Source organism: Dipodomys merriami, unplaced genomic scaffold (genome assembly GCF_024711535.1).
Source record: "Dipodomys merriami isolate MVZ:Mamm:240054 unplaced genomic scaffold, mDipMer1.0.p SCAF_10, whole genome shotgun sequence".
Taxonomy (NCBI): domain Eukaryota; kingdom Metazoa; phylum Chordata; class Mammalia; order Rodentia; family Heteromyidae; genus Dipodomys; species Dipodomys merriami.
In genome coordinates this window covers 18,288,785-18,310,763 of record NW_027202271.1, presented here as the reverse complement: position 1 = coordinate 18,310,763, position 21,979 = coordinate 18,288,785, and the positions used below count along the sequence as shown (strand labels likewise).

At 43.8% G+C, this 21,979-nt stretch overlaps 1 protein-coding gene across 2 annotated transcripts in view; it reads right to left on the bottom strand.

The window, feature by feature from the left end:
• The window catches only part of Nckap1l (NCK associated protein 1 like), a 58,939-nt gene that overhangs the window by 4,917 nt on the left and 32,043 nt on the right, over positions 1–21,979 (bottom strand). Inside the window, exons 21-30 of one of the 2 annotated variants that reach the window (XM_070042246.1) lie at positions 18,788–19,006; positions 16,236–16,366; positions 10,231–10,328; positions 10,004–10,103; positions 9,273–9,355; positions 8,694–8,774; positions 5,104–5,197; positions 3,324–3,440; positions 2,880–2,989; positions 474–563 (exon numbers count right to left, since the gene is read on the bottom strand). In XM_070042246.1, the coding sequence (XP_069898347.1) occupies positions 474–563; positions 2,880–2,989; positions 3,324–3,440; positions 5,104–5,197; positions 8,694–8,774; positions 9,273–9,355; positions 10,004–10,103; positions 10,231–10,328; positions 16,236–16,366; positions 18,788–19,006 (1,123 nt within the window). The remainder of the gene's footprint in view (positions 1–473; positions 564–2,879; positions 2,990–3,323; positions 3,441–5,103; positions 5,198–8,693; positions 8,775–9,272; positions 9,356–10,003; positions 10,104–10,230; positions 10,329–16,235; positions 16,367–18,787; positions 19,007–21,979) is intronic. The other variant, XM_070042248.1, reaches the window with a different exon arrangement.

Here is a 21,979-nt window from a genome sequence, read left to right as displayed (position 1 = left end):
AGGAGAGATCTCAGAAACTGCTTAATTCTTGACCCACCAGCCTCTGTGCCCTATAGCTAAAATCACTTCCCTCTTGGGAGCCCCGCCTCCAAACCTTTCCATTTCTACTCCATGCTGTCCAGTACTCTCTTCAGAGTACCTTTAAAGATAAGAAATATAGCTGTCAAGTAAAACCAAATGCATGCTGGACAGCAGTCACAAATAAGGACACAGCTGTCCCCTTCCCATCCTTCAGAGAAGTCCTGCAAAGCAGTCATTAAACACTCTACTCTGGGATTCTAGAACAAGTCTAAATGTTTTCTTTAGAAACATCTAAAATGTTCGGCAAAAGAGAAGGACAGAAGGTGAGGCAGAATTAAGTCCCTAGTTAGTACTTTTAAGTGATGATGATGGCAGAGACCCAAAGACCCTAAAAAGGAGTCTCCTGCTCTCCTCTCCTCTCTTTCCCAGACCAGCTTAAACAAGATACATACCAGGCGCATGAGCAGAGAAATGGATTCCCGATTTCTGGTTTTAAGCTTGTCAGTCTCCTGGCCCAGCTGCAAAAGGCTGACAGAGGCCACCTGTAAGGGAAGCATTTATAAAGAAGCAGATTTTTATGGAGGTCAGAATAGGACAGCCTCAGGCTACAGAAAGTTAAGAAAAGATTAAGGAGGAGTTAAGAAGGGCTCAGCGGTTCACTTGTGAAGACTCCCAGGGTGACAAAGTGGCAAGTGCCGTAGGTTTCAGACGCATACATAGCCTACAAACCAGCCTGGTTCCAACTGGCCTGCCAGTGAAGACGAGATTCTGCCCAGGTCACAAGGGGTAGGGGAAAAAAAAACAAAAAATAGAACAAAGGCTGATGATACTGTGTGCCAGGAGATTAATCTCTTTTTTCCTAGGCAGCCTCCAGGCACCCCTGTCATAAGCTGTTTACAGCTGACTCCTCACTCGACTTAGAGCCAGAGCTGGGCCTCTGATTCAGACACAGTGCTCTTGGTATTCTCCTCCTGTCAACTCCCAAGTGGCTGTCATCTCCATTCACCTCCAGGCCCCCAACAGATCAAAGAGAGAAGAAGAAATGTGAGTCATATTCCAGGCCCAGGTTACCTGCATTTAGCAAACAAATGAGCTTAAAGGGAAAGGAGTAAAATGTCTCTTCTCACACCATCTTAGAGATCTGGTATGAGGCTTCTTTAATGTTTAAGCTATTCAGAGCCAATAGATACTTTTCACCAACCCACAGCAACAATACTATCCCTGATAGAATCAGGGTATAACAATCTGAAAGAACAATGTAATCTACTATTCCTTTCTGGAGGGAGGAAAATGAGAACCGTCTTTACAAAGGAATCCGGTCCTTATTGCTGAGCAGGCACTAGGCAATAGACCCTGTGTCAGAAGTGTATTGTCAGGATTGCTCTATGGAGGATTTAGAATGGAAAACTCTATGGCCTCTTTCAACTATGGAAGGATATATTTTTTGTTCTATGTTTTTCCAGAGGCAAGACTAAGATCAATGGTGATAGTTACAGGGAGTCAAACTTCGGCTAAAAACCATTTTTAAACCATTTGTTCAAACAAACTGACATATTCTACAGTGAAATGGGCTGGCTGGCTGACTGTAAACTCCAGCCCTAAGTCCTTAAAGCTAAGATTCCAAGATACAAAGAGCATCATTAACTGGGAACTTGTTGGAAATGCAAACCAATATTAATTCCCCAAGAGATTCTGATTTACCAGAAAGTTTGAAAACTAGTCATTGACTCAGCATAGAGTTGGAAATATGCTTTTTTTTTTTTTTTTTTTTTTTGGTGGTTGTGGGGTTTGAACTAAGTATCTGGGCACTGGCCCTGAGCTCTTCTGCTCAAGGCCAGTGCTCCACCACTTTGAGCCACAGCACCACTTCTGGGTTTTGAGTGGTTAATTGGAGATAAGAGTCTCATGGGAGACTTCTCTGCCCGAGCTGGCTTCGGAACCTCGATCCTCAGATTTCAGCCTCCTGAGTAGCTAGGATTATAGATATGAGCCACCAGTGCCCGGCAAAGGTCCTTATAGATTATAAAATTCAGTGTCTCTTTAACTTTAATGTACAGCTGATACTGTGGAGGCTAAGTCAGAAACATGGATTCTAATTCAGCAGGTCTGGGGTAAAGATCAGGAGTCTATTTTAACAAGCTCTCCAGTACATTCTGATACTCACCAAAATGATGAATCATGAATTAAGTTTAATCTCCCTCATTTATAAGTGAGAAAACTGAGGCTCCAAGTTTGACTCTCCAGAGATCATACAAGTTCATAGTGGCAAAACTCAGATTTTTCTTTTTTCTTCTCTCTCTCCCTCCCTCTTTCCCTCCCTGCCTACCTCTCTCTCTCCCTCTTTTTCTCTGCCTCTCTCTGTCTGTTTCTCTCTTCCCCCCTTCTCCTCCCCACCTCCCCCCCTCCCCCATGCCTGAATAAGGCTTGAACTCAGGGATTGGATGCTGTTTCTGAGCTTTTTTGTGCAACGCTAGTGCTCTACCACTTAAGTTACACTTCCACATCCAGCTTTTTTGCTCTTTAATTGAAGACTCCTGCCTGGGCTGGCTTTGAACATCGCTCCTCAGATCCCAGCTTCCTGAGTAGCTAGGATTATAGGTATGAGCCCCGGCGCCTGTCAGATTTTTCTCATTTCTTTGTCCAGTGATCTTTCCAAGCATTTCAGCAGAGACTCAAACACCAGCTGTCAGGGAATTTAGAATAAGCTCCTGCCTTTCCACAAAGTAGCCTCTCACTGTTTACTGAATGAATTAGGTGGGAGGTTAGACTCCAAAGCTCATTGACTTAAAAAGGATTTAAGTCAAACTAATTCCAGCCCTTTGCAATCTTCCATCCCTTATACATCTAGAACCACTCACCACCAGAAATTCCTTTAGGTGAGTTTCAATGTTCTTGTTATACAGAGTGAAGAGGGCAGCTGACACCTGGATGATGGCTTTAGTTAAGCAGTGGATGTTGTTGTTGTAACCTAGGTTATTATAAAGAGAGAGGTGAAGAGATTCAGGAAATGACCAAGGGGGACATTGTAGGCTGATCCCACTTAGTAATTAATTTTTTTTTCAGTCTGGGCCACCCCTATTTAAACACTAAAAGAATTAGATGACATTTGGAGATTAGAGGAAGAATATTCCTATGACATTTTACTGGAATTGAATTTTACTTGTAGCTCATTCTCAAGTGGTTTTTTAGAAACAAAATTTATGGGTGAATCACAAGTTCCAGGTGTCATGAACCCATCTCCCCCCTCCAACCCCCAGGAGATGCTGAAAGAACACTGGTCTCTCAGCCTGCTCCTTTCTTACCATCCTTCTCAATGTTGTAGAAGGAAGAAGGGTCAGTAGCAAGGAGTGGGAGGGAAACAGCAACAAAGACTAACAGCAGGCAGGCCACCTTATACTCTTCTTCAGGAGAGGAGCTGTCTGGGGAGAGGGAAACAGGAAAAGGGGGAAAATGAGGAAAGGTCAGCTGGTTAGCAGTGGCTCCTGCCTGTAATCCTAGCTACTCCAGTGACTAAGAGCTGAAAATTCCATTCCAAAGTCAGCCCAGGCAGAAAGGTCCAGGAGACCCTTATTTCCAAAGCATAAAAAGGCTGGAAGTGGAGGAGTGGTAGAGCACCAGCCTTAAGCAAAAAAAGTATGATTTTAAGGCCCTAAATCAAGCCCAAGTACTGGCGCAGTAAAATAATAATAATAATAATAATAATAATAATAATAATAATAATAATAATAATAACAAGGAAGAGGAGGAGGAAGAGGCCGATAAACAGGAATTACCCTTCTGCAGGAGTCTTATTCTGCAGCATTATTACTAAATGATAAAATGTTTTATCAAGTACTATAAGAAGTTCTTATTTCTGGAGGAGGCAGAACTAGCATACATTTATATTGAGCACCTGAGTCCTGGAGGGCAAAACTCCTAGCCAAGACCTCTGCCGATGTACAGTCCTAGGACACCTGTCAACTGCCCAAAGGAATGGAGAGGTGAAGGATTGAAAGGCTTCTCACTAACCAAGTAGGTAGAAAAAAAAAAAAGTGAATCTGGCAATTTTGAAGGTTTTAACCAGCCACTGAGTTCTATCATCTTTTGGATATGTATAAGTATGAATATGCTAATGAGGAGAAATGTGTAAGGGAACTTAGAAGAGACAAGTTGAGCCTGGAGAAGGATCGGAGAGTGTCAAAGTGTTATGTGGGAGGGAGGAGCACAGGATCATTCTAGGGAACTTAGATACTATACTATACAACTTAGCGTGAAATCATATACTATCTTGCTCTCTCACTGATTCCTTTGCATTAATCTTATTTCCCCAACCAGGTAAGTTCCCTTGTATATCTGGTGAGCAACAGAGTCTCACTCAGGAATACTTTTTGTTTGTTTGTTTTTGGCCAGTCCTAGGGCTTGAACTCAAGGCCTCAGCTTCTTTTCTCTAGGCCAGCGCTCTACCACTTGGACCAGGCCTGAGCTTTTTTGCTCTGGGCCAGCACTCTACCACTTGAACCATACCTCTACTCTTGGCTTTATTGGTAGCTAATCAGAGATTTTTTTAAAAATCTCACCAACTTTTTTGCTCCAGCTGACTTTGAACCTTGCTCCTCAGATCTCAGCCTCCTAGGTAGCTAGGATTACAGGCCTGAGCCAACAGCACCTGGCCAGAAATACATTTTGTTTTTCTGGGTGTTTGTGTTTTTTTTTTTTATGCTGGTAGTGGCATTTGAACTCAGGGCCTGGGCAATGTTCCTTAGCTTTTTGGCTCAAGACTGGTGCTCTACTACCTCCCCTTCCAGCTTTTTGCTGGTTAATTAGAGACGAGTCTTATGCCTGGCTGAATTGCTAGGATTACAAGTATGAGCCTGGTTAAGACAGCTTTTAACCAACTGGTAGATGAGTTGACTGGAACTTGAAGAGGAACTTAAATCACCTCTATGATTATGTTCTAGATGTTAGGATATACAGTTTAGGTCTTTCCTTATTTCCCAGTTATATCCTCTGGATCACAATCTCAAGTCAAGCCTTTTTTGACATAACATTTTCCCACCCCAAAATAGGGCACAAGTCTTCCCTTATCCTCTTCCCCCATCTTACCAGCTTTCAAATTGGCAATGGCAGCCACCAGGGCTGGGTCAATGTCACAGCCCACCCCTGCAGCAGAGGCCAGTTCAAAGACACTCAGGGTCACCTAGTAGAAAAAGAAGAAGAAAAAAAAAGATTGGAGGAAAATCCCAGGAGAGAATTGGTTGGCAGAAGCTACAAGTAGCCAGGATTCCTGAATCATAGATTTGAAACTTTCAGTATGTTACCCTTATTTACTAGATATTTCTTTCACAGATTCTCCTTAGCCTGCAAGGGAGGAAAATTATTTAGCTTGGTATTCGTTATCCTCTATAATAAAAGTTTAGTTTCAGTTTTATTTCCCTAAATGTTGAATTCAGTTCACGAAGTCACTGTTTCCAAGATCCTTTTTCTTTCTTTTCTTTTCTTTGTTCTCATAGTTAAGCTCATACCCTTGCCTCTCTCTAGAGTACTTTGTTCCCTGCTACTTATTCCTCAAGCTTAATTCAAATCTCCTCTTTAGCTAGTTTCCCTTGATTACTTCAACCTAAACACATCTCTAGGCCCACCAACCAAGCACTGAACACACCTAGCACCTGATATCGACTAACTTTTCAGAGAAGAATCAAGACAGAAGTCTTATTTCACCAAAAAGATTCTAATTGTTTTAATACCATGGCCTAGTAAAGGGAGAAGGTAGCATTGAAGTAAGACAGATCCGGATTCAAATCCTAACAACATCCCTTATTAAATATATAACTTTAGCTAAAAGTTACATAACCACTTTAAGCTTCAGTTTTCTCATATGTGAAACTGGGGATAGCCAGGCACTGGTGGGTTCATGTCTATAATCCTAGCTACACAGGAAGCTGAGATCTGAGGATCAAGGTTCCAAGTCAGCCTGGGCAGAAAAGTACATAAGACTCTTATCTCCAATTAAGCACCAAAGAGCCAGAAGTGGTGCTGTGGCTCAACTGGTCGAGTGCCAGCCTTGAGCAAAAAGCTAAGGGGACACTGCTCAGGCCTTGAGTTGAAGCTCCAGGACTGGCATACACATGCACATGCACGCACATGTGCACACACACACACTAAAATGATCAGCGAAAACAAGGACAATTGTCCCAATACTGGACAACTAAGTAGCACATCCTACTCAGAGAATCCCACAGACATTACCACACCCATACATATTTGCCCATGATACTGAAACAGAAGCCAAACCGTAGCCACCTTCTTTCCTGCCCTTCTTTCAAATCCCTTCTGACCCAGATGATTCTGTTTGCTCCACCTTTGGTGAAGCAGATCAAGAACCAGGACCAGGACCTGACCTGCAGTGTCATGGTCAGAATGGAAAGAGATGTTTGAAAAGATGTCAATTTCTCTCTGAATTTATTTTTTTCTCTTTTATTCCTTTTTTTTTTTTGTCTGAGACAGGGACTTGCACTCCACATCTGACACTTTCGCTCATTGGCTGGCACTCTACCATCTAAGCTGTCTCCAACCCCTGTAATCTATTTTTTTTTTTTTGTATGTGCGAGTCCTAGAGGCTTGAACTCAGGGCCTGGGCACTGTTCGTGCTTTCTCAGGGTTGGTACTCTACCATCTGAGCCGCAGCTCTACTTCTGGCCTTTTGGTGTCAATTGGAAATAAGAGCTTCATGGACTTTGCTGCCTAGGCTGGCTTTGAACCATGATCCTCAGATCTCAGCCTCCTTCACAGCTAGGATTACAGGCGTGAGCCACCAGTGCTCGACATTCTTCTAATTTTCTCAGGCCTCTAAGGCAATAATAAAACCTCAAAAGTACAGGCTATCCCTACCCTTTCTCTACCCCCACCTGCTTCTTTCACAGGCAAGCAGAGCCTAAAGACTGGAGCTGTCCAAGAGATGTCAGCTAGACAAGCTCCTGACAGGCTGGAGCACTCAGCCTCAACAGCAGCAGCAGCCAGAAACGCAGGCTCAGCATCAAGTCAAAGACCATTCAAGAGGGCAGCCAACCAGCACAGCCCCTCAAGGCCTCCTGATTATCTCATTTTCAGATGGTTTCCGGCAGATAGAGGGGGGGAACTTCATACCTCTTTTATTCCCAGGGTAAGGAGGGAGGTGCTTCTTAACAGCTAACTTTAATTCTTCCTTCTCACCAGTCCCTAGCATCGAGACCTCTCTCCTTTAAAGGAATCAGTCATAAGAGAAGTTGCCTGCCCATCACTGGCAGGATCTTATCTCCAGGCTTTGGCTACATTTCCTATAACATGCTTGCTTGCTCCAGATGATTAAAAGACAGGCTGACTCAAATGTGTGTATAGAAGTGTGGAGAAAGGCAGGCCAGGTGCCAAGCGGCTCACGCCTGTAAATCCTAGCTACTCCAGAAGCTGAGATTTGAGGATGTTAGTCCTAAGTCAACCTGGGCAGAAAACTCCATGGGGCTCTAATCTCCAGTTAACAAGCACAAAGCTGGAAGTAGAGATATGGCTCAAGTACTAGAGTGTCAGCCTTGAGCAAAAAAGCTTAGGGATAGTGCTCAGGCTCTGAGATCCAGCCCAGAATTGCCACAGACATACAAAAAACGTGGGGGCATGGACAACCAACCCAGGTTGCCCATAGAAGCCCTTTACCTTTAATCTCTCTTCTGTAGCAAGAAAGCCCAAGACAGGTGACACAGACACAGGGGACCAGAAAGTTTGAGGAAAAATAAGGAAAAGGAAAGTGTGAAGGCAGTGGATAGGAATAGAAGGAACAAATCTTATAAATAGGGGACCTATTTGCACAGAACTTGGCATCTAATGTACTGAGTGCTCATTTTGGGTGAAAGCTTACAGATTCTACTCTAGATCTCAACCCTTGTAATCCAGGAATGTTTTCTCAAGCCTCACAGGGCTCCCCACTTTTATTTGTACTCTCTATGGCTTCCCAGCTTCCTTTCTTTTTCTGTCTCTATTTTTTTTTTTTTTGCAGGTCTTGGGGCTTGAACTCAGAGCCTAGGTGCTGTCCCTGAGCCTCTTTGTGCTCAAGGCTGGCACTCTACCACTTGAGCCACAGCACCACTTCTGGCTTTTTCTGAGTAGTTTATTGGAGATAAGAGTCTCATGGACTTTTCTGCCTGGGCTGGCTCCAAACTGCAAACCTCAGATTTCCGCCTCCTGAGTGGCTAGGATTACAGGCGTGAGACACACTCATGCATGAGACAGCCCCACTCAGCGTTTGACTAGCACTTGCACTAGCACTTTACCACTTGAGCCACACCTTCAGTTACAGATTGTGTTTTTGCTGGTTAATAAGAGTCTTTCAAACTGGTCTGCTCGGGTTGATTTCAAACCTCAATCCTCATAATTTAGCCTTCTGGGATTACATGTTTTAGGATTACAGAAGTGAGCCACCAGGCACCCAGCTTCCTGCAGAGTTTTTCAGAGTTCTGTCTCCCTTACATGGCCCCAGTGACATACATTTTCTTTTTTTTTTTTTTTTTTTTTTTTGGCGGTCATGGGGCTTGAACTCTGGGCCTGGGCGCTGTCCCTCAGCTCTTCAGCTCAAGGAGAGCGCTCTACCACTTGAGCTACAGCGCCACTTCCTGACATACATTTTCCACAACAAATCTCCTAACCTGATCCCACCTTGTACCCCATACCTTCATGTCTGTGTCTGGAGTAACAAACTCCTTCAGGCACTCAATGGGGCCCATAAGAAATGGGCAGTGAGAGGAGAAAACCTGGAAAGAGAGAAAATGTTTGAGTCCACAGGACTCATCCAACACCTCCAAAAACAAGTAGAAAGAAACAAAGAAAGGAGCCCAGCACTGGTGGCTCATGCCTATAATCCTAGATAACTCAGGAGGCTGAGATCTGAAGATTATAGTTTGAAGGGCTGGAAAGTCAGTGAGAGTCTTATATCCAATTTAACCACTAACAAGCCAAAAGTGGAGCTGTGGCACAAATGATAGAACACTAGCCTTGAGAGAGAGAGAAAAAAAAAGCCCAGGGATATTGCCCAGGTCCTAAGTTCAAGCCCCAGGACCTGCACCAAAATAAAAAAATTTAAAAAAACCACTGTCTTCTGATGCCTCCAGGTCCTTCAACTGACCTCTCCATAGGACTTCTTCCCTATTCATCTGCTTCTCCTCACTGTTTCTCAATCCTTCCCTCTACTTCTGATGCAAAGCCTACCCATAGGGACAGTGGGAATCCTTGCCAATTCCACTCCTTCTCACCTCTCGAAGTCCTTCTTGGACCATGGCCCTAAAACTGAGGATCACTCCAATGATGGTCATGCGCTTCAGTACATTTTCAGCCCCTGAGAGGAAAGACATTTGTTAAAGAAGAGAACTAAGAGCCGAGTGTTGGTGGCTTACACCTTTAATCCTATCTACTTAGCAGGCTGAGATCTGAGGATGCTGGTTCAAAACCAGCCTGGCCAGACAAATTCATGGGACTCTTTAATTAACCAGCAAAAAGTCAGAAGTAGAGCTGGGCCTCAAATGGTAGAGCACCAGTCTTAGAAATACTAAGGGTGAGGGCTGGGAAAGTGGCTCAGTGGTAGAGCGCTTGCCTTGCATGCATGAGACCCTGGGTTCGATTCCTCAGCACCACATAAGAAAAAAGCCGGAAGTGGCGCTGTGGCTCAAGTGGTAGAGCACTAGCCTCGAGCTGAAGAGCTGAGGGACAGCGCCCAGGCCCAGAGTTCAGGCCCCACGACCAGACCCAAAAAAAAAAAAAAAAAAAAGAAATACTAAGGGTAAGTACAAGGCCCAGAGAGAGAGAGAGAGAAGAGAGAGAGAGAGAGAGAGAGAGAGAGAGAGAGAGAGAGAGAGAGAGAGAATGAGAACATAGGACAATAAAGATGCTTCATACCCAGCCTGACCTGACCCCCAAACCCCTGAAATCCCCTGTCATTCACGAGGCTGTTCCCATGGTTCCTTTTTGATGCAGGAGAAGGTATTACCTGTCAGCTGGGGTAGCAGAGATGCCATCATATCTGGCTTGCTAAAGTTGGATCTGATCTGAACAAGTACGTCCATGTTTTCCACCACCAGCTTCTGCAGCTCAGGAACACACAGACACACCAAAAAGGACAAGAAAAGAACAACACTCCATCTCTCCCTCAGTCCCCATCACCTTCCTCTCCTCCCCAGGGAAGGCCTCTCCCTGGATACTAGGCTTCCACTGTACCTTCAGCTCCACAATCTGAGAAGTCACGTGCCACATCAGGTTTTCACTCAGGAACTTCATGCCGTAAGGGCCAAGGAGTTCAGCCAACGCCCGCATCTCTGGAATAATTTCAGAGACACTGGAACACTTACACCAACAGCTATTGGGTCATTTGAATATTTTAAATGTCATCCAGCAAGGAAAGGAAGTAAGAAATCAAGGAGGAAAAAAAAATGGCCTGCAATCCTACATTCAGGTAACAGGTCTACCAAAGAGACAATCTGCCCTCCTGCCATTGGCACTCACACCATGACTTACCACAAACAATGATTATTTGTTTGATTGCTTGTAGGAATCTGGACTTCCCAGGCCCTTCTTTCAGTTCCTAGGTTTCACTATTTACTGTATTAGCACTCCTCACTCTATTAGATACAAGGCTCAAACTAGTCCCTGAATCTCTCTGAGCCTATTTAATTCTCTGTAAAATGAAGAAATCAATAGCTCTAGTGAAATCCTCCAAGTAGATATAACAAGAAACTACATTATAAAAACTTTAGAAAGCTATAAAGATACATATGAAAACCAGGTGCCGGTGGCTCACGCCTGTAATCCTAGCTACTCAGGAAGCTGAGATCTGAAGATCATGGTTCAAAGCCAGCCTGGGCAGGAAAGTCTCTGAAACGTGTGTGTGTGTGTGTGTGTGTGTGTGTGTGTGTGTGTGTGTGTGTGTGTGTGTGTGTGTGTGTGTGTGTGTGTGTGTGTGTGTGTGTGTGTGTGTGTGTGTGTGTGTGTGTGTGTGTGTGTGTGTGTGTGTGTGTGTGTGTGTGTGTGTGTGTGTGTGTGTGTGTGTGTGTGTGTGTGTGTGTGTGTGTGTGTGTCGGTCACGGGTCCTGAACTCTGGGCCTGGGCACTGTCCTTGTCCTTAAGCTCTTCAGCTCAAGGCTAGTGCTCTACCACTTAAGCCACAGCACTACTTCTGGCTTTTTCTGCTAATGTGGTGCTGAGGAATCGAACCCAGGGCCTCATGCATGCAAGGCAAGCACTCTACCACTGAGCTACCTTCCCAGCCCTCCGTGGGATGCTTATCTCCAGTAAACCACTCAGAAAACCGGAAGTGGTGCTGTGGCTCAAGTGGTAGAGCTCTAGCCTTGAGCTGAAGAGCTGAGGGTCATCCTCCAGGCCCAGAGTTCAAGCCCCACAACCAAAAAAAAAAAAAAAAAAAGAATAACTGTAATCCTTGCTACTTGGGAGACTGAGATCTGAGAGGATCACAGATTGAAACTAGCCCAGGCAAGAAAGTTCATGAGACTCTACTCTCCAATTCACCAGCAGAAAGCCAGGAGTAGAGGTACAGCTCAAGTGGTAGAGTGCCAGCCTTGAGAAAGCTAAGAGACAGCACCCAGACCCTGAGTTCAAGCCCCAGACTGAGACCAGAAAGAGAGAAGCTTAAGATATTCAACTGTGACACATATTAAATCTGAGGTATAGGATATAAACAAGGGTTGTTAGATGCTTGGCCAAGGCCATTTAATCAAATTAGAGAAATGTCCACAAACCCAGGACTGTGCCTCCCTACTACTTATGGCTCTCCCAACACAGACTACTCTTTTCTTATTAGGGGCTGGCTTTTTCTATGGCCCTCTCTTAACCTTTATTTAATGGCTCATTGTCCCAGTTTGCTCTTCTTGGGTTCTCTCTTTCTTCTTCTTTTTTCATAAGCAACACATAGCCCCTGAGTCTCAGCTCTTTTTTAGTCTTTTGCTCTAAATTTTTTATTCCTCTAAATCTAGCCTTTTCTAATGCCTTATCTCTTATATTCTAGCCTGTTCTTGCCCTTTGTGAATTAAATAAACCTGCCTGGGGGAATGCCATGTGAAAAACACCAGTGACAAATTCAGCTTGGAAGTATCCCTGGCTATGGGCCATCTCAGTGGAGCTAGCCATAAAAGACCAGAAATACCAATGCCACAGCAGCAGAAGAAAGGCAAGTTCAATATCATTATTCCCCATTCAGAAAGAAAAGGAAGTCAAGACTCTACACTCCAGTCTTTGAAAGCAAAACAAAGAGATCTCCATCTCCAACAATAACAAAGGAAGCAAGTTGGTCCTGCAATTGACATAGAGTTTGGTCCAGAATAGATACTAACCGTATATTTAAAGTTGCCCAATTAGGGCTAGGAATGTGGCTTAGTGGTAGAATGTTTGCCTAGCATACACAAGGCCCTGGGTTTGATTTTTCCAGTACCATATAAGCAAAAAAATAAATAAATAAAGTAAAATAAGATAGTTACCCAATTACAATAAAAGAACTGAACTTAGAATTACAAAACAAATTCATAGTTGATCACCTTAACTAATGCTCACATGGTTGCCAGGGCTGAAGAAGGGCTGAATCGCCTTCTTGGGAGCTGGTCTACCAGTTAGATGTGCAAAACTACCTTACTTCAGTTGTCCCTCCCCCCATCTATCACCCTAGGGCATCCTTCTCTCTTTCTATCTATCTATTTTTGCAGTAGCATTGCCCCATCACCATAGCAACCCAGGGAAATTGGGGTGGGGGTGGTGGAAGGGAGAATGTGCACTACCTCCTGCTGCTCGTCAGTTGTCAGCGAGACCTAAAGCAGATTTTAGAGGCTGCCTATAGCTTGTGGGTAGAGTTGATGAGGAGAGGACACCCAAACCCAGCAAGTAAAGAGTAGGTGAAGGTCAGTAACTGATGGAGACTAGGTCACAGTAAGGAGGCAGAACTGGAAAACAAAAGTGTGCACTTTGGCTTTCTTAACATCCCCAAAGAAACCAGAGAACAGAGAGGGCAGGATCAATGGGAAAACTCCTGCCTGTTTCAGATGCTGGGCACCATTTTAAGTTTGTATGCTTGTTTGTTTGTTTAGGGAGTACTTGGGTTTGAAGTCAAGGCCTCACCCTTGCTAGGCAGATGCTCTACCACTTGGGCCACCCCCCAGCTTTTGACTTTCATTCTTTTTTCAGGTAAGATCTCTCTTTCCTGGGCCAGCCTGGACTGTGATCCTCCAAATTTATATCCCCTACATAACTGGAATAACAGATGTGCCCCACCATGTTCAGTTTTACTTGAGATGAGTCTCTCAAACCCCTTGAACAACAATGATCCCAATCCCCACCTCCCAAGTAGCTAGAATTACAGGTGTAAGCCATCACATCTGGCCATAATCTGACATTTATATAGAAGTGAGAGGATGAAGGAAGTAGGATCTTTCCTAAATTAGTCAGTAAAACAACTCTGTTTAAAAAGAAAAAAGATCTAAATGAGGAAGTAGAGTTGTGGCTCAAGTGATAGATGGCCAGTCTTGAGCAAAAAAGCTAAGAGACAGAGCCCAGGCTCTGAGTTCAACCACAGTACCAGCACATGAAAGAAAGAGAGAAAGAAAGAAAGAAAGAAAGAAAGAAAGAAAGAAAGAAAGAAAGAAAGAAAGAAAGAAAGAAAGAAAGAAAGAAAGAAAGAAAGAAAAGAAAGAAAAGAAAGAAAGAAAAGAGAAGAAAGAAAGAAAAGAAAGAAAGAAGGAAGGGAGGAAGGAAGGAAGACAGGGAGAGAAAGAGATAAAGTGAAAGAGAGAGAGAGAGAAAAAGAAAGAAAGAAAGAAAGAAAGAAAGAAAGAAAGAAAGAAAGAAAGAAAGAAAGAAAGAAAACAGAACCAACCCAGATGTCCCTCAGTAGATGAATGGACCAAGAAAATGTGCTCTCTCTATAGATAGATAGATAGATAGATAGATAGATAGATAGATAGATAGATAGATAGATAGATAGACACACACATATGTATATATACACAATGGTATTCTATGCCTCCATCAGAAAGAATGACATCACTCCATTTGTTAGGAAATGGAAAGACTTGGAAAAAATAATATTAAGTGAAGTAAGCCAGGCCCAAAGAAACATAGGTCCCATGGTTTCCCTTATTTGCAATAACTAGTATATGTCTAGGACAAGCAGAAAAAGTCAAAAGCTATATACAGATAAGATAATGTTAAGTGAGATGAACCCCAAGATAGGGACACAACTGGTTTTTTTCTTTCTTGCTATTGTTTTTTTAGCATATTTGTAAAGTACTATGTGGGGTTTTTTTGTTTGTTTGTTTCTTTGGTATGTTCTTCCCCCATGGTATAACCCCTGTTTTCACTGTATATGATTCCAGTGCCCTGCATCTTGTATATACATTTTTCTAATTTGGGGAGGGGAAGGGAAATAATAAAATGCTTAAATAAGGATACAGGTTGACCCGTTGTAACAATGAGATGTACAAGATACTATGTTGAAAACAAACGTTACAACTTCGGCATGTGGTGGGGGCGGGAGGTGGGGAGGTGGGGAGGAAATGTACTCATTACCTTACTCATGTAACTGTAACCCCTCTGTACAGTATTTTTTACAATAAAAACATATGAAAGAGAGAGAAAGAAAAAAAAGAAAGAAGGAAGGAAGGAAAGAAAGAAAGAAGGAAAGGAAGGAAGGAAGGAGGGAGGAAGGAAGGAAGGAAGGAAGGAAGGAAGGAAGGAAGGAAGGAAGGAAGGAAGGAAGGAAAAAGAAAGAAAGAAGGGATAGAAAGAAGAGAAAAAAGAAGGGAAAGAAAGAAAGAGGATCTGTATGATTTCAAACCCTCTTCAAAAAGGGAGCTGTTTTCCAACTCACTATATGCCCCTTACATATTCCCTTCTCCACACCTACACACATATACATCTCTCTCTCTCTCTCTCTCTCTCTCTCACACACACACACACACACACACACACACACACACACACACATACAAACACACATGCTACCATACACTAGAAAGCAACTCTGCAACCCTGAGTTAAAAATCTCAGTTTCAAATCGTTTAAAGAGGGATACAGGTAGACCCACTGCAACAATGAGATGTACAAGTAGTTATGTGGAAAATGAACTTTACAAGTTTGGTGGAGGGGGAGGAGGGTTGGGTGGGGGTTGGGGGGAGGAAGGGAAGGGATGGGAAGGGGAAACAAAGGAGGCTACAATGCTTGATAAGAAATGTACTCATTATCTTGCCCATGTAATTGTAACCCCTCTGTACAGTATTTTCACAATAAAAAAATATCAGTTTCATCATTTATGAAAGCATGACCGTAGCAACCTCCTAACCTCTCTGTATCTCAGTATCTTCCAATGAAAAATGGGGAGAACCAGAGGTTGTTTGTGAAGATTGTAAACATTTAGAACTTAGCCTGCAATAAACATCATTCATCATCCCCTCATCATTCCTATTAAACATCAGTGATGCCCATTGGCCAAGGTCCTAAACATTATCCTCCAGGAAGAAGCAGCCATGATATCCAACCGTCTTTGATTATTGCAAGAATAAGAACACCCTCTTACTTCTTATCCTATTCCTCTTACTGTGTATACTGCTTCTTTATTCTTCTTGGTGGAAAGCAGAATAACCCTTTTCCACCCTTTGAAAATTAAATCTCTTTGTTTGACTTGAGTGTGCTTGCCTAACCCCTAAACACTCCTTCTCCCTCTTTGCCTTCAATCCTGACCCACTCCTTGATTCTAGGCTATGTTTAGAATATCGTTTTATTTGTTCCCAGAGTCTAGCAGAAAGTCAGGCACTGGTGGCTAAAAAATTTAAGTCCTACCTTACTCGGGAGGCTGCGAGCTAAGGATCACAGTTTGAAGCCAGCTGGACAGGAAAGTCTGTGAGACTCTGATCACCAGATAACCAGCAAAAAGCAGGAAGTGGCTCGAGTGATAGACCACCAGCCTTGAGTATAAAGGTAAGGGACAGCATCCAAGTCCAGAGTTAAAACCCCAGTACCTGCATGCACATATACACATGCATGCATGCATGCACGCACGCACATACACACACACACACACACACACACACACACACACACACACACATATCTAGCATAGGAGTAGGAACTCTGGAAAGGTAGGAAATTTGGGCAGAATCAATAGGCCAAGGTACTATTTGAGAGGAAAAGTTGAGATCTGTAGCACAGAGACCAGATCCTGGGCTCACCAGAGACATCTGAGAACTCCTCTGCACTAAAGCCCTGCTCCCCCTCTCTGGGGAGGCTGATGAAGGCCTGCATGGCTGGCGAAAGGATGATGGTCCCACTGCTTGCCTGGCGGAGGAGACTCTCTAGGTACCTACAGGGTGGGCCAAGAACCTCAAGTTAGCATCCATTTTCTTCTCCCTGTCCCTGCTCCCCATTGCTACTACTTAGATCAGAGTGAGAAACTCCACTAAAGTCTGAGATACTGAGAAGAGCCTCAAAGAAGACAGAATAGAAAGCTAATTATCACCCCAAGCTGTTGGGTCAAACACAGCCTCAGAAATATAATTCCACTTGTCTTCTAATCTGCAGGGTATTTCACTATGCTGTCAAATGTAGTGGTGTGTACTCCCCTCCCCCTAAAATCACATTCCCCTATTTCCCCCTCCTCCCCGCCTTACATTCCCCTCTTACTCTGACCCTGTGTTATATAACACTAGTTCAACCTGTTTTTTTTTTTTTTAACCCTACAGCTGGGAAGCAGTGGCTCATGCCTGTACTTCTAGCTACTCAGGAGGCTGAGATTTAAGGATCGTGGTTCAAAGCCAGCTCCAGGCAGGAAAATCAGTATGACTCTTATCTCCAATTAACTAGCAAAAAGCCTAAGTCCTCGGTTCAAGCTCATTACCAGTATACACACATCTACACACAAATAAACATTACTATTGCATACCCATGCCTGTAATCCTAGCTACTCAGGAGGCTGAGGTCTGAGGAATATGGTTTGAAGCCAGGCTAGACAGGGAAATCTATGAGACTCTTTACTTCCAATTGACCACTAAAAAAGCTGGAAGTGGAGCTGTGGCTCAAGTGGTAGAGCACTAGCCTTCAGCAAAAAGCTCAAAGACAGTGCCCTGAGTTCAAGCCCTAGGACTGGCACACATTATTAAGTGGACTCCTGTGAAAAATAGTTAGCTTCAACCTCTCCAGTGAAAATGCTAGAGTCAGGACTAGGAACCTTCCAGTTTTCTGGTGGTTAATTGGAGATAAGAGTCCCACAGACTTTTCTGCCCGGGCTGGCTTTGAACCTTGATCCTTAGATCTCAGCCTCCTGAGTAGCTATTACAGGCATGAACCACCAGCATCCAGCCTACAAGTCAAACCTTTTAAACAGAGAGAAGCACCATGAACACTGGTCATCCAGTCTCCAAATATTCCCTTCTAACCTTGGGCAAGATAAAGGACCAAGTTCAAAGCCCTGCCTGTAGAGACAACTTGATCACCGCTAGTCACTTACCCAGGCACTAATTCTCAGTTTGTATTTGACAGACATCACAAGCTAACTACTAGCAGGCCAAATCCAGCTGTTGCCAAACATCTCTTTTTTTTCTTTTTAATTTCAATGTCGTCCAATTTTTGAAATAGGTATTTTATATTAAAAAATAATAAGAATTTAATAGGACAGTATGCAGGTGGTGCAAAATGCTGGTTGTCCTCTTCAGAGGATTTCTCTTTCCCTCCTTTTCCCTTTCCCTCTCCCTCACTCCTCTCTCCTCTTAACCTGACCCATAACATACATTTATCTTACCTGCCTGACTCCTGTTGGCATTTGTACTAGGAAACTTTCTTTCCCCAACTCCGGGTTTTCTCAAGGCTCCTGCTAAACTGATCTAGATTAAGAGCACCACCCAGTGGCTCAGGGAGGTAGGAATCTGGCCTAGCTCCATTCCTTACAAAATCTCAAAGGAAATAGTTCTAAGTCAACCCTCTCTAGTTGGAGAACAAGGCCTTCTTCCCTGCTATTAAGATCATGGTCATATCTGAGGATGAAGAGATTGCTGTAGATAGTATGGTTCTCAGAGGAAGAACTCAAGACAGAAAATGAGACATAAGAGATATCATAAAGAGGAGGCAAAATTGTTGTTTGGTGGATTGTTATTGTTACTTTGAGACAGGGTTTAGTGAGCCCAGGTTAGCCTTAAATCCTTTATCTTCCTACCTCAGCCTCCCAAGTGCTGGGATTACAGGTGTGTGCCACCATTACCTGACTGTGAAATTACTTAAAATCAAAACAGTAAAAATACAGAAAAGAACGTCAGGAGCTAGAGATTAAGGGGCAAAAGATCCAATAGCTATAATGGGTTCATCAATGGGTGAAGGTTAGAAGAAAATCATTTTTTCTTTGGGTCCAGTTGTGGAGCCTGAACTCTGGGCCTGGGCACTGTCCCTCAGCTCTTCAGCTCAAGGTTAGCACTCTACCACTTGAGCCACAGCGCCACTTCTGGCTTTTTTTTCTGCTTTTGTGGTGCTGAGGAATTGAACCCAGGGCCTCAGGCATGCAAGGCAAGCACTCTACCACTGAGCCACCTTCCCAGCCCCTAGAAGAAAATCTTATGAACAGAGAAGGACTGAGTTTGCCCCCAGCTTGTTCCTCCAGTCTGCAAGCAAAAGAAAGACTCCTTTCAAAGGCCCATGGACAGTTGAAGGCTACAATAATTGGGTGCTGAGGTCCTGCTGTATAAAGTAAAATTGCTGATCATGAGATACAGCAATGGGGAAGAACAGAAGCACTAACCAGTTTGTGTAGAGAGTGGTGATGGTCTGCTCCCCACACGCGTCCAGTGGCTGTGTCTGCTGCAAGAGGGCGTGACGCACAACTCTAGAAGCATCTGTGCCCAAAAACTGCGCCAGGGATTGAATAAGACTGATGTAAGCTTTGACTCCTGCCAACAGCTCAGAAGGCCTTTGGATCTCCTGGGTTGTAGCATTGTAGCCAGCCAGCCACACAATAGCTCTAAGTGACCAAAACCAGAAATACAATCAGAATCATAAACATAGTATTGCATGTGACTACACATATGGACCCACTTAAAACCCCTGACAAACAAGATGCCAGTGACTCACACCTGTAATCCTAACTACTCAGGAGGCTGAGATCTGAGGATCACAGTTCAAAGCCAGCCCAGGCAGGAAAGTCGGTGAGACTCTTATCTCCAATGAACCACCAGAAAACTGGAAGCGGTGCTGTGGCTCAAGTGGTAAAGCACTCGCCTTGAGCTGAAAAGCTCAGAAACAGTGCCTAGGCCCAGAGTTCAAGCCCCATGATTGACCAAAAAAAAAAAAAAAATCAACTCATGGCAAGCCAGGTGCTGCTGGTATCTCATGCCCATAAGTACTCAGGAAGCAGTGTGGTTCTAAGCCAGTCCAAGCAGGAAAGTCTTGGCACTGGGAAGGTGGGCTCAGTGGTAGAGTGCTTGCCTTGCATGCATGAGGCCCTCAGTTTGATTCCTCAGCACCACATAAGCAGAAAAAGCCGGAAGTGGGGCTGAGGCTCAAGTGGTACAGTGCTGGTCTACAGCTGAAGAGCAGGGGGACAGCACCCAGGCCCAGAGTTCACACCCTACAACTGACAAAAAAGAAAGAAAGAAAGAAAGAAAGAAAGAAAGAAAGAAAGAAAGAAAGAAAGAAAGAAAGAAAGAAAGAAAGAAAGAAAGAAAGAAAGAAAGAGAAAGAAAGAAAGAAGAAAGAAAGAAAAAGAAAGAAAGAAAGAAAGAAAGAAAGAAAGAAAGAAAGAAAGAAAGAAAGAAAGAAAGAAAGAAAGAAAGAAAGAAAGTTTATAAGACTCTTTTATTTTGGGGGGGGGGGGTCCGGTCATGGGGCCTGCACTCTGGGCCTGGGCGCTGTCCCTCAGCTCTTCAGCTCAAGGCTAGCACTCTACCACTTGAGCCACAGTGCCACTTCCAGTTTTTTTCTTTTTGCTAATGTGATGCTGAGGAATCGAACTCAGGGCCTCATGCATGCAAGGCAAGCGCTCTACCACTGGGCTACCTTCCCAGCCCCAATATAAGACTCTTATCACTAAACAGTCACCAAAAAGCCAGCAGTGGAGCTATGACTTAAGTAGTAAAGCACTAGACTAAAGCCAAAAAAAAAAAAAGGCTCAGGGAGATAGATAGATAGATAGATAGATAGATAGATAGATAGATAGATAGATAGATAGATAGATAGATAGATAGATAGATAGATAGAGATATACAGACAGACAGACAGACAGACAGACAGACCTCATGGCAACACAATAAAGGCGAGGCAATTTTATCCCTATTTTGGTGTCTAACAAAACTGAAGTCCCATTCTGAAGCCCACACATCTGGTGAGGAGCAGAGCTGGGACTCATATTTGGTTTCCAACCATTGTGCTCTTCTTCCTTTTCTGGAGAAATTAGAACACACACACACACACACACACACACACACACACACACACACACACACACACACACACACACACACACACACACACACACACACACACACACACACACACACACACACACACACACACACACACACACACACACACACACACACACACACACACACACACACACACACACACACACACACACACACACACACACACACACACACCCTCTACACTGCAACTAAGGGCTCACACCAATTGCATTCTCAGGCCCAGCATCTGTCTTCTCTCCTTGAGAAGAATTCATGCTGACCACCATCAGGAATAGAAATCCATGCTTAGCCATGTAAGTGCAGTGCCATCCCCAGTGGCCTCAAATGCCAGCCTGGGTAGAGCCTGCCTGCCTGGCATAATATAGCCACAGCTCACTTTTATGGATTATGTACCTCTACAGGGATATATCATGGAGAGCCCTCTCTACCAGAAGCACCTAGTCACCTAAAATTCCTTCCCCAGTGGCTTGAGGTTATATGATTCGAGTCGTTGCTTTGACTTAAGGCTTTTAAATTTTTATTTTACTTAATTATTTTGCTGGTTCTGGGGCTTGAAGGTGGGGCCTGGACACTTTCCTTGAGTTTTTTGGGACTCAAGGCTAGCAGTCTACTACTTGAACCATAGCTCCATTTCTAGTTTTTGTTGTTAATTGGTGATAAGAGTCTCATGGACTTTCTTCCCTGGGCTGGCTTTGAACCATGATCCTAAAATCTCAATGTCCTGAGTAGCTAGGATTACAGGCATGAGCCACCAACCATCAGCAACATATTTCCTTTTGTTAAAAAAAAAAAAAAAAGGAAAACATTTGAGGAAGAGGAACATCACACTTCAAGCCTTTGTTAGTCATTTATTCCTTAGTATAAATGAGTCTCTCAGACTCTTTCCAAACCACTGATGTTTGGTTGGTTGGTATTCTGGACACAATGTTTAAAGTGGGAGTGGGTACAGAAGGGTCTGCTCCCTAGATGTAAGGGGAAACAATCCTCTGGTGTCACTTTAAGGAAAATAATACAGAATAGACAGACTGAGGGAAAGCATTGTCTATTTTAGAGTTTTCTCTGAGATCAAACCTCTGCACCAATCCTGGGACTTGGAGAACAACGATGTTGTGAAACAAGAGTCGGAGCCCTTCAGGGAGAACTCGACTATGGCAGAAACGAGTGCCAGCTGCTGAAGGGCTGCAAATGTGCGATTACACCACTGTCATCAACTAGACAACATGCATGCCACTGAGACACTTCTCCTGTGGTTACTGTGTATGGAATAAAAGCAAAGCAATTTTGCCTTACTTAATCAAAACCCTAAGTGAAAGATAAATGTGCATCGCTCACAGTCAAAAGACAGACTCAACATGGGCCTGCCTGCTTCTGTCCCTGCTCCTGTTAATAGAGCCAGAGTGAACCATGGAGGCAAATCTTACTACAACTCTGCCCTGAACCAGTCAAGGCTCACCATCTCAAATAAAAGCCAGAATCCCAGGTGCTGGTGGCTCACACCTGTAATCTTAGCT